General features: G+C 37.2%; 1 protein-coding gene across 1 annotated transcript; it reads right to left on the minus strand.

Moving 5' to 3' along the window:
* Window positions 1-11,469: 11,469 nt before the first annotated feature.
* Window positions 11,470-12,354, minus strand: LOC114924975 (uncharacterized). The gene is made up of 3 exons (XM_029291219.1): window positions 11,977-12,354; window positions 11,921-11,927; window positions 11,470-11,807 (listed from the first exon to the last, which is right to left on the minus strand). Exons 1-3 carry the CDS (start codon window positions 12,352-12,354, stop codon window positions 11,470-11,472), a joined length of 723 nt encoding a protein of 240 aa, XP_029147052.1.
* Between the last annotated feature and the right edge of the window lie 595 nt (window positions 12,355-12,949).

Consider the following 12,949-nt stretch of genomic DNA (forward strand, 5'->3'; position numbering starts at 1 on the left):
CACTTGGCATTCTCCATATACATTTCATATCTTCTTCTTCTCTGTTTTTCTTCCAAAAAATAGGCAAGAATGTCTAGTAGTAACGAATATGTGGTTGTCTGTATGTATTCCAATTACGCATGAGAAACAATGACAATGAGGTGATATTTGAGTGTGATAATCTGTTATTATTGCGTACTCGGCGAGTAAGTTCCTTGTTCGAGTTGAAGAGTCTGATATTGAGTAACCTTGGTGGTTTAGGAAGAAAAGAGATTGGAAGGGTTGGCCTTAACTTGCTAGCACCGTTGGAAAATGGAGTTTTTCAGTTTCGTCTGTTTTGGCTCCAGGACGATGAGCATGTGCAACTCATGTTTGACATCCATGTAAGAATTATGGTGGAACAAATGATGGAGCTTTCTGCCGAGATTGGTGATGTTGGTGGCGGTGGGTCCGTCCACTCGACCTTTGTGCAGAATGACCCACCTTTCGCACCACCACCGATTCATGCTACTAGTCCAATAGAAGACATGGACGTGGATGATGAAGACTCCGACGAAGAGTACATTGCAGATAGCAACGATAGTGGTTCTTCTGAAGATGATGAGGAGGAGGAGTTTGTACCAGAGACACCGGCCAAGGCAGCGGGGCGCTAAGTTTGGCCTCCCCCCCACCCGATTCCGGCGCTATCAGATGTACCAAGTCACTATCATGCATTGGATCTGGACGCGATGCATGAGAAATCCCCATTTTCCAACACCAAGGAATACAATTACAACCTAGACGGTGGGGTGGAGTTTCGGGTTGGCCACAGATTCAAAAGTAGAGATGCAGTACTGCAAGGTGTGAAGAACTACAACATTCATAGAAGTGCTGAGTACCGAGTGGTCGAATCGGACTGATTAAAGTACCATGTGCATTACTGCCAAGCTGCAACTGGATGTCCTTGGAGTCTCTGTATAGCCATCTGACAGAACCTCGGATACTGGTGAGGTCAAGTTTAATTGTGGCGTATTTACTCATTTATGATTGTTATATCTGGTGTAGTTTCCAATCATGAATGTTTTATTTCGTTAGGGAGGTCCGAAGAGTTGGTGGAGCGCATACGTGTCTAGCACCCACCATGTCTCAAGACCATCGATAGTTGGACAACAACCTCATCTGCAATATCATCCTGCCGTTGATACAGTCCAACCCATCCGTCAGCATCCCTATCCTACAGGATGTAGTTCAGCAAAGCTATCACTTCAAACCCTCGTATAGAAAGGTTTAAATGGTGAAGCAAAAGGCAATTGTGTAGATATACGAGGATTGGGAGGAGTCATACAACAAGCTACAAGCATTGCAAAGTTGTTGTCCCAGAAAACATGTGAGCTCAAGGCCTTATCTTATGGTCCACAACTGTAGCATGTTTGACAAAGTATTCTGGGCCTTCCCGTTTTGTATTGAGGCTTTCAAGCGTTGCAGGCAATTTATTTTTGTCAATGGCATATATTTGTATGGCAAATACGGTGGTGTGCTGCTTATTGTAGTGGTACAAGGCGGCAATAGCAATATCCTTCCTATTGCTTTTGCAATTGTGGAGTCTGAGAGTACAGATTCATGGTCTTTTTTCCTGACTAATTTGAGACGACATGTCACCCCACAGGAAGGCATGTTGATTATTTTTGATAAATCTCAGGCGATCAAGGCTGCACTGAGGGACGATGATAGCATCCTTCCAGGGTGTTCCATGCTTATTGTGTTAGACACATGGCCGGAAACTTTATGTCTCGTTTTAATTCCGTCGAGGGCAAGCGATACCTCATAAACACTGCTTATAGTCCAAGCAAGGCTGGGTACAATGGTACATAGATGCCTTGAGAGGTTTGTCATGAGAGATGGCGGACTAGGTTGGTAGGTTTAACAAAGAAATATGGCTATAACACTGCGACGGTGATCACCGGTTTGGTCACATGACAACAAATCTCTCGGAGTGCATCAATGCAATGCTGAAGGGTACATGGTACTTACCGATTTTTTCCATCGTGCAATGCACTTACGAGAGGCTGCAAAAGTTATTTGTCATGAAGGGCAGGCAGGCACAGGCACAACTAGCGGCTGGAAATCGTTTCTCCTAACTGCTGATGGATGCCGTTGAGAAGAATAGAGATGGCATCCCGAAGATGTGTGTTACTCATTGTGACAGATGGGCTTCAGTATTTGTCATTGAGGAGTTAAAGCCGTTCAAGGGTTGGTCGTAAGGTTTATTCCGTGTTCGGCTCACGGCAGGAACATGTGAATGTGGCCTTTTTTCAATCTCTCCACTTCAAATGCCATCATGCACTTGCCGCTTGTGCCGCCTGGTGCATGAAACTAACTCCACATGTTTCGCACAGATAGACCGGCAAGTATACCGGGTTGTCCAAGTAATACCTCAGGTGAATAAGGGTCGATCCCACGGAGATTGTTGGTTTGAGCAAGCTGTGGTTATCTTACAGATCTTAGTTAGGTGGATAGAAAATATAGTTTGTCACGGAAAAATGCATAAAACAGATAAATAAATAAAACGTTACTAGATAGGTGTGAAATCAATGGTATGAAACCGGTTGAGGCTTCGGAGATGCTTTCTCTTTCCGGATTAACTTTTCTTACTGTCTACTTCAATAACTTTTTTATTCCTTCAATGGCAACCATAAGTGATTAACTCATGTCCTCTCATCAAGTTAACCTCCTCTACTGCAGTAATCCACCATGTTAAAGTGACTCATGTCCTCTCATCAAGCCACCTCTAGGTTTCTCACTGTAGCAGAAGATGAAGCTCTAAGCAATCCACTCCCCTTCACGATCCTACTCAAGATGCCACAGACAAGGCAGATCTTTCGGATCAGAAAGTGCTGCTTCTCTGACTCTAGCCTTAATGCCATAGAGACCTCACTTACCCACGGTCAACAGGATTTCATGTCATGTATCCAAAGTTGCCTAGGTACTCTATTGGAATTCGCAATGCAATCTTTAGCTTTGGTTCAACGCTATCCGGGTCAGGACTCGCACGGAAGCCAGGTAGAACAAGGGTGATTGTCACAGGTCACCCTCAATTCATAAGATGAAGAATGAGGTTGCATAAGAGAATAGAATCGGACATATTGAAATAGAACAGTAATATTATTACTCCATGAAACTTAGCAGAGCTCCTAACCTTAACCTTAGGAGGTTAGTGACTCATACTGTACAGAAAATAGTAATGAAAAACGTGTAGAGTGTCCAAAAGCTCTTAACAAGGGTGAACTCTTGTCTATATATACTAATCTAATGACTAGGGATTACAGAAATATGATATACTAGTCCTAGGGGTGCGAAAATCCACTTTTTGGACCTACTTGGTGAGTGTTTGGGCTGAGCTTTGAGTGTCTCCATGAGCTAGGATTCATTAGGGGCATTGAACGCTGGCTAGGGACTCCCTTTTGGGCATTGGACACCAGCTGCTCCCCTGTGGGCGTTGGACGGCAAGAATGGGGCTAGTGGCTGGCATTGAACGCTAGTTTTGGGCTTTCATTTTTGAAGCAAAGTATGAACTATTATATATTTCTAGAAAGTCCTGGATATTATCTTTCCATAGCCGTTTAGAGCGCGCGATTTGGACTTCTGTAGCTCCAGAAAAGCTACTTCGAGTGCACGGAGATTAGATCCTGACAGCATCTGCAGTGCTTTCAATGACTCAGACTTTTGCTCAAGCTCTTCAATTTCAGCCAGAAAATACCTGAACTCACCATAAAACACACAAACTCAAAGTAGAATCCAAAAATGTGAATTCAGCACTAAAACCTATTAAAACATAATAAAACTTAAACAAAACATAATAAAAACTATATGAAAATGATGCCAAAAAGCGTGTAAAATATCCACTCATCACCGCCGCAAGCATCGAGTGGGCTCTATATGTTTATCCGGTGTACATGTAGGAAGTTGTGTTCAAGGTGTACGATATGGAGTTTCCATCAATACCAGACGAGGCGCTTTGGCTAAAGTGGTATGGGACTGTGCTTCGTCCTAACCCACTCATGTGCAGGAGGGCTACCGGAAGACCTGTGTGCACTAGGTTACGGAATGACATGGATGAGGGTGAGTGCTAGGAGAAGAGGTGTGGTTTATGCAGGCAAGTTGGGATTACTAGGAGAGGTTGTCCCAGCCAACCCACGGACGAAGCTTAGATGGCTATTTCCATTTACTGTGCTGGCAGTAACGGAGTTGTTTAGTGTTATTTTTGTTGTATTGAATACTATGAATGTCATGTTCTAATTTGTGTGAATCGTTTATGTAATAGTTGAAGATTGTGTTCTCTGTTAACTATTTTACAATGTGCTTTATCGTTATGTTCTGTGTTTAGATCATGTATTCTGGACTGTAGTACCGAAACATCACTGATACAAAACATTCATACATAATATCGGTGAAGTTGCATACATCATGAAACGTTTAGTACATAAAATACTATGTAACACAAGGTTAATAACATGATAAACAACATAATAAATAATATAACATCATTAGTGCTGGTGGTCCTGGTAGTGCAACCAATGCCCGGTGCCACATCGTGGAGGCTATGCTTGGCGTTGAGGTCTGCTGAGCCATGGGTCTGCATGAGGTTGTGGCTGTGCAGAGGGATCCTGTGGATGCGGTGGAGGCGGTGGTAGAGGTGGGACATAGTAACCCCCCTGAGTAAGGAACCGGGGCATACTGATGCATCTGAGGCTGAGGCTGAGGTTGAGGTGGTGGAGGATACAGCGGCGTGAGCTGTAGGCGGGATGATGTGGGCAAGAGTCGAAGTCTAATACTGGACACCCGATCGCACCCATGCTCCATATGATGTGCTAGGATCCGGTGATGTGTATGGAATCCAGGCTGAGGTGCACACGGGAGCAAAGGAGTGATGAACCTATCTGATGCGCTGCTCCCTGGCAGTACGAAACTACTCCACCAGGCATTGCATAGAGGACTGGTCGGTGGTATGAATCCGGAATGCATCCTTGAACCCTATCTCCTCCACCATCCTCGACAATGCTGAAGTAGACGAAGGAGAAAATAGACATCCATATCCCCCACTCTGCCTCATCGATAAACCATGACGGGCACATAGCCTGCAGTGTAGGGTCGTCGTACGGCATCCACACAAATTGCAACGATAGTTGTGAAATAATCATCAATGATACAAGCTAAATTAAAGGATAAATTATTCATGGAACTACAAGAGAATTAAATCTTAGCGCTAATCTCATTCATCAGTAACTGATCTAGTGACAGATGCCATTGGAAGACCCTCTGCTCATGCTGGTCCCTGCTCTGCTGTGTCAACCCTATCAACCTGTCAACAATTGCAAGAATAACATGAATTCAATTCACGAAACATCATAATGAGTTACAATTTCGGAACATAAGCAAATCATAAGGATGGTTACCTTACTGCCATAGGATACATGAAAACTTGTCGGTTAGATGGACACCACTATAAAAATTTTTGGTATATCCAAGACATCAACAGCGGAGTACAACCGGCTATGTCTTTCGTGCCTAGGTGTGCTGCAAAGCACAGCGAATGGTAGGTCCATGTAAGCACTGCCAAACCCCAATATAGACCACGACATGTTGAAAGTCGACAAGGAGTGGCAGACATCGGAGATAGACCAAGTTGTTCGACTCGTCCATCATCAGATAACCCCCAATCAATAACATGATGTAACACTTTGCATACTATCGGAGTGTCTCTGGATCAGTGGTGTCAGGCATATGTCGGACTCGGTCTCGAAGCCATGTCACCTTCAACGAAAAAGACTCCTTCCTCTGTTCCCCTGCTGCTGAACCACTGGAGGTCTAGCACCAAGTAGTTGCTCCACCAACTCCCATGTCTTGGTGCCATACCATCTGTAGAAATCACGGAAGAATCCTCCCACTGGCTCTCCGTGCGTGCATAGCCCGAGGTAGTAAACAACGTCCTGCAGGGTGATGGTGCACTCAACCCGTGGCAGGTAGAACATATGGGTCTTCGAACGCCAACGCTCCATGAATGTCGTGATTAGGGAGTTGTCAAAGACGAAATCCCTAAAAGGCACCGTGTCGCCGAAGCCAACCACCCTCAAATACAAGACGATGGCGTCCGGTGGTGGAAGCGTGTGTATTACTCACCGAGGAAGAAGTAGGCGAGACCTCTGACAACAAATAAATTATCACAATTAAAAAAATATTATATGCATGCATTGAGATAACAAACTGAGTTAACTATTATATACATTTATTTAACAAAAATTTACAAATACGTACTAACTGAATTTATTTAAATAAAACCTTTTACATTAATAATTACTAAGTTAATTAATAAACATTTTCTCAATACGTTTAAAATAAAAATATTTACTAAAAGTAATTAATAATCTAATTAACAAACTTTTACTTAATAATTCAATTTCGATAAATACAAAATTACATAATTGTTCACTTAAAAAAAATAATTTTTACTTGAATAGTTATTAGTTAATAATTAAATTAATAAATTAAGAAATATGTAATTAATAAATTAACTTCATGGGTTTCAAAAATCTATCCCAACATTTAATATATAAATTAATAATTATGTACTTAAAAACTTAATCACAAAGAAATCAGAACCACATTCCTAAAATCATACCCTATTAGTGATTTGTTGCTAATGATACATTTAGCCACCTAAACCATAAATTGTATAATAGATTTTGGCAAGTATCCTAACTATGGCTATACATATATGCGATAACATAAACGTGAAGATAATAAAACTAACCGCAAAGTCGACTGCCCTGGCGACGTGCCATAGGCGTTCAGTCGATTGATGTCCGGATCACGTGCATCTGCGCGCGCCATCTTAGCGTTACTCAGTAACATAGTCAGAAAAGGAGAAAGTAGTGGAAAGATTAGAAATAGGGTCCAGAACCTCGCTGTGAACGACATGTATATATAGGCCTCACTTATACTTATCTCGTTTACAGTGTAAAGGAGATAAGTTTACACATATCTCATTTACATTTTAAACAAGATATACACATGTCACTCACACTGTCTTATCTTGTTTACACTGTAAACGAGATAAGACATGCTACGTATTTTCGTAATTATTTTTAATATTATTTATTTCAGTAAATAAAATATTTTTTAATTTATTTAAATAAAAAATTCGGTAGTCTTTCCGTCACTTTTTTTATTAATGGTGTCAAATTTACTAATGTGACACGTTAAGTGACACCACAACACATATCTAGAAGTTTTTAATTGACTATTAAGATAATAAATTTATGAAATTAAATTAAAATTTAATTAAGAGAAAAACTAATATGACTAATTTAAAATTTTTAAAGGATGAATTTAATTAAAAAATTTTAAAAATTAATTTAAAAATAAATTATCTTTTAAAAATAATTTAACTATTTACTCAATGCTTTTGTTAATAAATTACCCACTAAATGCTCAAATATCATATGAGAATATTTAAAGAAAAATAATATGTTTCTTGCGGACGTTTTCAATTAGATTCCTCTTCAATCACCACCTATTAATGGAAACAAACATTTTCTAATATTTTGAGATAATTATTTGTTGATTTATCTTATTAAATCAATATTATTTATTTAATGTAGGAGTATTAAAAATATTTTGGCGTTGATATTTTCTATAAACAACATTCAAGCCAGGACTTTTTTTTTTTGTGACGAAAGAAAAAGAAATTTCAAACAGGGATGTTCTGTTTCACGAGATTCAATATGAATAAACTTTTATAAATCACTTTTTAAGGTTGAATCCACTCAAAACAGTTCTCATTACAAATAATACTTCTTCTAACTAAAAAATTAACATTATTATTCCCTTCTGTTAGGACAAGGTTCATTTGCACTTTTCGATCTCTAATTCTCTACACAAGCTCTTTAATTTTGGCATGCAGATCATCATTATTTCGCAAACCCACCAAACACAGCTGCAAAATACGCATCTTCGTAGTCAATCCCACAAATTACTTTTCTCATTTGAGTGGGATAAAATATACATAATATGATAATAATTTTTATAATTATACTTTGTTATTATAAAATATAATTAGTCTTTAAATTATTTAATTAATAAATTAAAATTTTAAAATAATAATTTAAATAATAATATAAAAATTAAAATTTTATTTTTTAAATTTTATATTTTAAAAAAATTAAATAATATTTTTATTGTCAATACAATTAAATATTTTTTTTATATATGTCATTAAATAATTATTTAAAAATTTATCTCTCATACAATTATGAAATTCATTCTTTATAATATTTATATTTAAAAAATTTTTTTCAATTGATGTTATCCAAAGAAAACTAAAATTAACTTAAAAATAAAATACCAATAAATAAATAGTATTATTTTAATTTTTTATTTTTTTATTATTATTATTATTATTATTTAACCATTTTTTATTTAATAGTCAATATAAAATTAATATTTTTATTAGTTATTTTTAATTTAATATTAAAATTAGTTTAATAAGATAATCTATTTAATTTGAAATTAATTTAACAGAATAATTTTATATATTTATAATCAAATCTAATAGAATATTAGACTGAATTCTATTGACTATCAAATATTTAGATTAAATGGATATGTCATTTATTAAATATTAAAAGTTTTTTTGTCACTTTTAATAAATATAATATTTATTAGTTATTTTTATCATATTTTTCAAATCATTTAACGATTATTTTGTCTGCGCCTGAATCTTTTAGATATTAAATTGGTAGTTATCTCTATTTTAAACAAATAATTAAATATATATAATATATATACACGGCACAACAGTGATATTCACTAAATATATAAACATATTTTTTCAAATTTTAAATTTATTTATTAGTCACAATTATAAAATAACAAATCTATAATTATTTCACTCTTTTTTTAAAAAATTATTGTAATAGATTCATTTGAATTTTGAATTATGAATTATTATTTATCTTTTGATCATTTAAGTTAATGAGTGAAGTTCACTTATAATGGGGTCAAATTTAATTATATAGTGGGGACAAATAAATTTTGTTGGTTTGTTACTATGTATTAATTAACAAATTTTTAAATTTCACTGGGGGCACTTGCCCCACTCCCTTCAACATGAATCTGTCCCTACTCATGCCACTTTTTCAAGAAACATTAAATTCCTCTATATTGCAAAAAGTTCACTGTGGCGGATATTCTAAACCGGTAAAAGCCGAATAAACACCCAACCCGGTCCCTATCCATTTCAAATTAGGACAAGGCGATCCCTCACCAAAAAAGTAACTCACGTCGGTCCCTCTCTATGCATAAAATAACTCATCGCGCCCCCTCCCGTGTATCCCCCGTCCATAGTTGATGAAAAAGTCTGATGTGGCACTTACTGGCGCTGATCTGGCAGTTAGTTCAGAGTTAAGTGCCAACCTGAATTAGGGTAAATGGATAGAGGTCGATTTGTCCCCCTGTCACATTCAAAAACGACTCCGTTGCTAGGTTAAAAAGGAGCAAACGTTTACTTCATCTTTTCGTTCCCCAACCTCTGCACAAAGTATTCATAGTTTATAACGAAATCCTAGGGGACCATGGTTGGAAGTGGAGAACGTTGTGTATCCTCCAACCTGCGAGCTGGTGATAATTGGAGTTATAGCATGAACTCTAATGAGAGTATTGTAGGTAGAAGGAAGAAGAGATGGGTCTTCCCAAAATGCTGTTGCGGGTCTGATGTTGTTCTGTTCATGTCTGGGACTAAAAGTAATCCGAATAGGTTATTCTTACGTTGCCCTAAATTCAAGGTATGTTCATGAAAAATTTTGTGTTGAATGTGTTTGATTCTATACTTAGTTCCAGGTATGTTCATGGTTTTAACCTTTTTAAATTTGTCTATATGTAGACTGCAGAAGGATGTTGCTCATTTTTTGTATGGCTAGATTATTATGTTTCTTCCTTTAATGAGCATGTTTCGAAGACAACATCAAAAGGGGTATTGCCGTAGAACCAGCATCGATTTGAAAGCCTTAGTGATGCGGTGGATGACAAAGTGAAAGAGTTAGAAATTAGGTTGATTGGATTAGAAAATCAATTAGGAAAGAGCGGGAAAAAATGGGTGAAAGTAGATGCTTGGGGTTAGGTTGTAGTATTTTTGTATTTTTTATTGGGGTTATGGTTGCCTGTTCATTTAGAACAATTATGTATGCAACCTAATGAATAATTTTAGGGTATCTAAGAATTGTGTGGCAAGATGAGATTGAATATGTAAACATTGTGGATGTAAGTTATATAAAGATGAATTATTATAATGACTGTTTAAAGTTTGTTACCTGAACTTAATGCAAATTAGAGCAGCAAATATTTGTGCATGTAACATAGATTGAAGTAAACCTTGTAAAGCATAGCAATTCATACCATTATATTCATATTGTCAAGAAACATGTAATTCATATGTTCACAGTGATAATATCATTGCAGAAGTAACATGGCCCTAAATAAAACTTACACATTTGTAAATACCAAAATACCAAAAGAACAACAAGACATTTGTTGACATAATTGTATCCTTCAAACTAAAGTCTCAAAATACCAAACTAACAGTATCACATATCTCAGTATTACATATCTAAATCCCTATTATAAGTGTCACCCCTGCTTAGGAGGCCCGAGTCTTGGAGGCCTGTAGCTGGGTGTTGGCACAAATTTTAAAAGTCGTGATGTAGTATTTGAATTTGCAGCTGCCATCGTCTCTTCAGAAATTGCATCATGACTGGTTCCTGGAGTAGTCTTTCCAACTATTGAGTCATTTGATTGGAGCTGTGAGGCATCAGGTTTGGCGCTTGGAAAGGTTGAGATTTGAACCATAAGGTTGGCCCCGGTGTTGATATGGGTGGAGGCACGAAACATGGAGTTGGAGGCCTAACAATCTGCTGCTTCTCCCTAAATGTTATAAGGTTGTCATTGGAGTTTTCTCCTACAACCTGTAACAATGTAGGTATAACAGTTATATGAATGAAAACTTTAAGTGATTGAGATGTAATAATTTCTTGGATGAAACAAGTTTTGTTTTTTTAAACAACATGAAAAAAAGGACCTTCTCAGCTGGTGGTGCAGATTGCGAAACTGAAATTTCTTCTCTCTGATTTTTGGGTAGTTTCTTTTTAGCTTTTCTGGCTTTCCTCTATGATAAAATTCAATATATTATAGAAAGCAAGCAACAAAATTAGTGAAACATATAAACCTAATCAGTACATAACACAGCCATTGTAGCTCAATTCTCAAACATAGAGTAAAGAAGATATTATTTAGGACAAGTCAATTCTTAAAGCTAACACATTGTACCTGATCAGTGTTTGGGGCTGGAGCAGTTTTTGTTGCTGGATCAGTGCTTGTTGATGGATCAGTTGATGATTTGTGAGTTGTTGTCTTCTTCTGTGCTCGTCTCTCCTTTTTAGTCATAGGCTTCCAGTTGGGATCTTATGCTGCATTCGGACATGTCTTGTAGTAATAGCCCGTTTGGCCACACTTAGAGCAAGTAACAATGAATGTCTTCTTCGCCTTGGTGGTGCTCATCTCTCTCTCAACTGGATCGGCTCTTCTCTTTATCTTAGGTCTATGAGCAGCTCTCTTAATAGTGGGAGGCAGTGGCCTTGGTGCATTGGTAGGTATCCAGTACTCTTCAATGTTGACTGGTTTAATGCAATGTGAATAAGTTGCTCTGATGGCTTCCATAGTTAGCCACTTATGCACAAAATCCTCAGCCTCCTTAAGACCCATTTTAGCTAGTGCTGCAACGGCATGTCTACAAGGCATTCCTATGGACAATAACGAATTGATGCAGAATCAGAAAAAGAAAATGGACAGAGAGTGATAAACCAAAAATTATAGCAACTAAATATTTATCCAATAACTATATAACCAGACTTACCTGTCAACTGCCATTACATTTCATGTATATGTCCTCTTGTGAAGATTCACACTCACTTTATAGTTTTGGGAATGAACTTCAAAGAGGACTCTTTTCGAATCACCAGCCCATATAGCTCTCCATTTATAACTCTTAGGCTTAATAAATTGATCCAACTTCTTATGTTGGACTGGTGCAAGTGGTCCAATGTGAGCCTCCAACTTCTTCTTGTGCGTTGCCATCTTTCTCATTATGTAGCACTGCAGCCCTTCACACATGGTTAGAATAGACTTTTCCCTATGCTCCACAATCTTTGCATTCCATACTTCGCACATATTATTAGTTATGTTGTCCAGTTTCGGCCCATGACTAAAGTACACCTTACACCATACAGTCGGCTCAAATTTTTGCATATACTCCCATGCTGGTGTACTTACTCGCTTTAACTTCTCCATCACATCAGCTCATTCGGTGGTGTGTGGTGCACCTTGCACATTCCCAAACCATTTGCTTCATCTCTTCATCTTTGAAGTACTTGATGAAGTTCTTCCAGATATGTAGTACACAATTCCTATGGTGAGCTCTCAGAAATATCTTCTTCAAGGCCAATGCCAACTCCTGTATCAGTCCAAGGACATGATATGATTAGAAAATTTTAATTAGCAATTATCCACACTTCAAATGCTAAGAATCAAATTAAAGTAACTCAAATTAAATACAATATCTAATCAGGGAGCTGTAATACAACATATTTAATTATCAATTGATGATGAATGACATAGAGTCTTAGCTAACATAAAAATTAATTCATCAACTAATAAACTGAAAAATAAAAAAAGTTTTATCTCAATGGAACATAGTAACCAACCAAAGCAGAGTGCAAAATTATATATAATTATGATCAAATCCATAGCAGAGTAGTACAAGTCTATGATACAAAACAGAGTACACCATACATAAGTATTCAACACAAGTAACTAATTAGCAGGGTTTAGAGTTGACCTTTTGTTGATCGGAGATAAAAGTCAGTCCCAACTCAGTGCAATCTCT

The sequence above is a fragment of the Arachis hypogaea genome, chromosome 13 (assembly GCF_003086295.3).
Source record: "Arachis hypogaea cultivar Tifrunner chromosome 13, arahy.Tifrunner.gnm2.J5K5, whole genome shotgun sequence".
NCBI lineage: Eukaryota > Viridiplantae > Streptophyta > Magnoliopsida > Fabales > Fabaceae > Arachis > Arachis hypogaea.

Coding starts and splice junctions, on each gene's coding strand:
- LOC114924975 (XM_029291219.1), bottom strand. CDS start 12,354: ATGGAGAAGTTAAAGCGAGTAAGTACACCAGCATGGGAGTATATGCAA.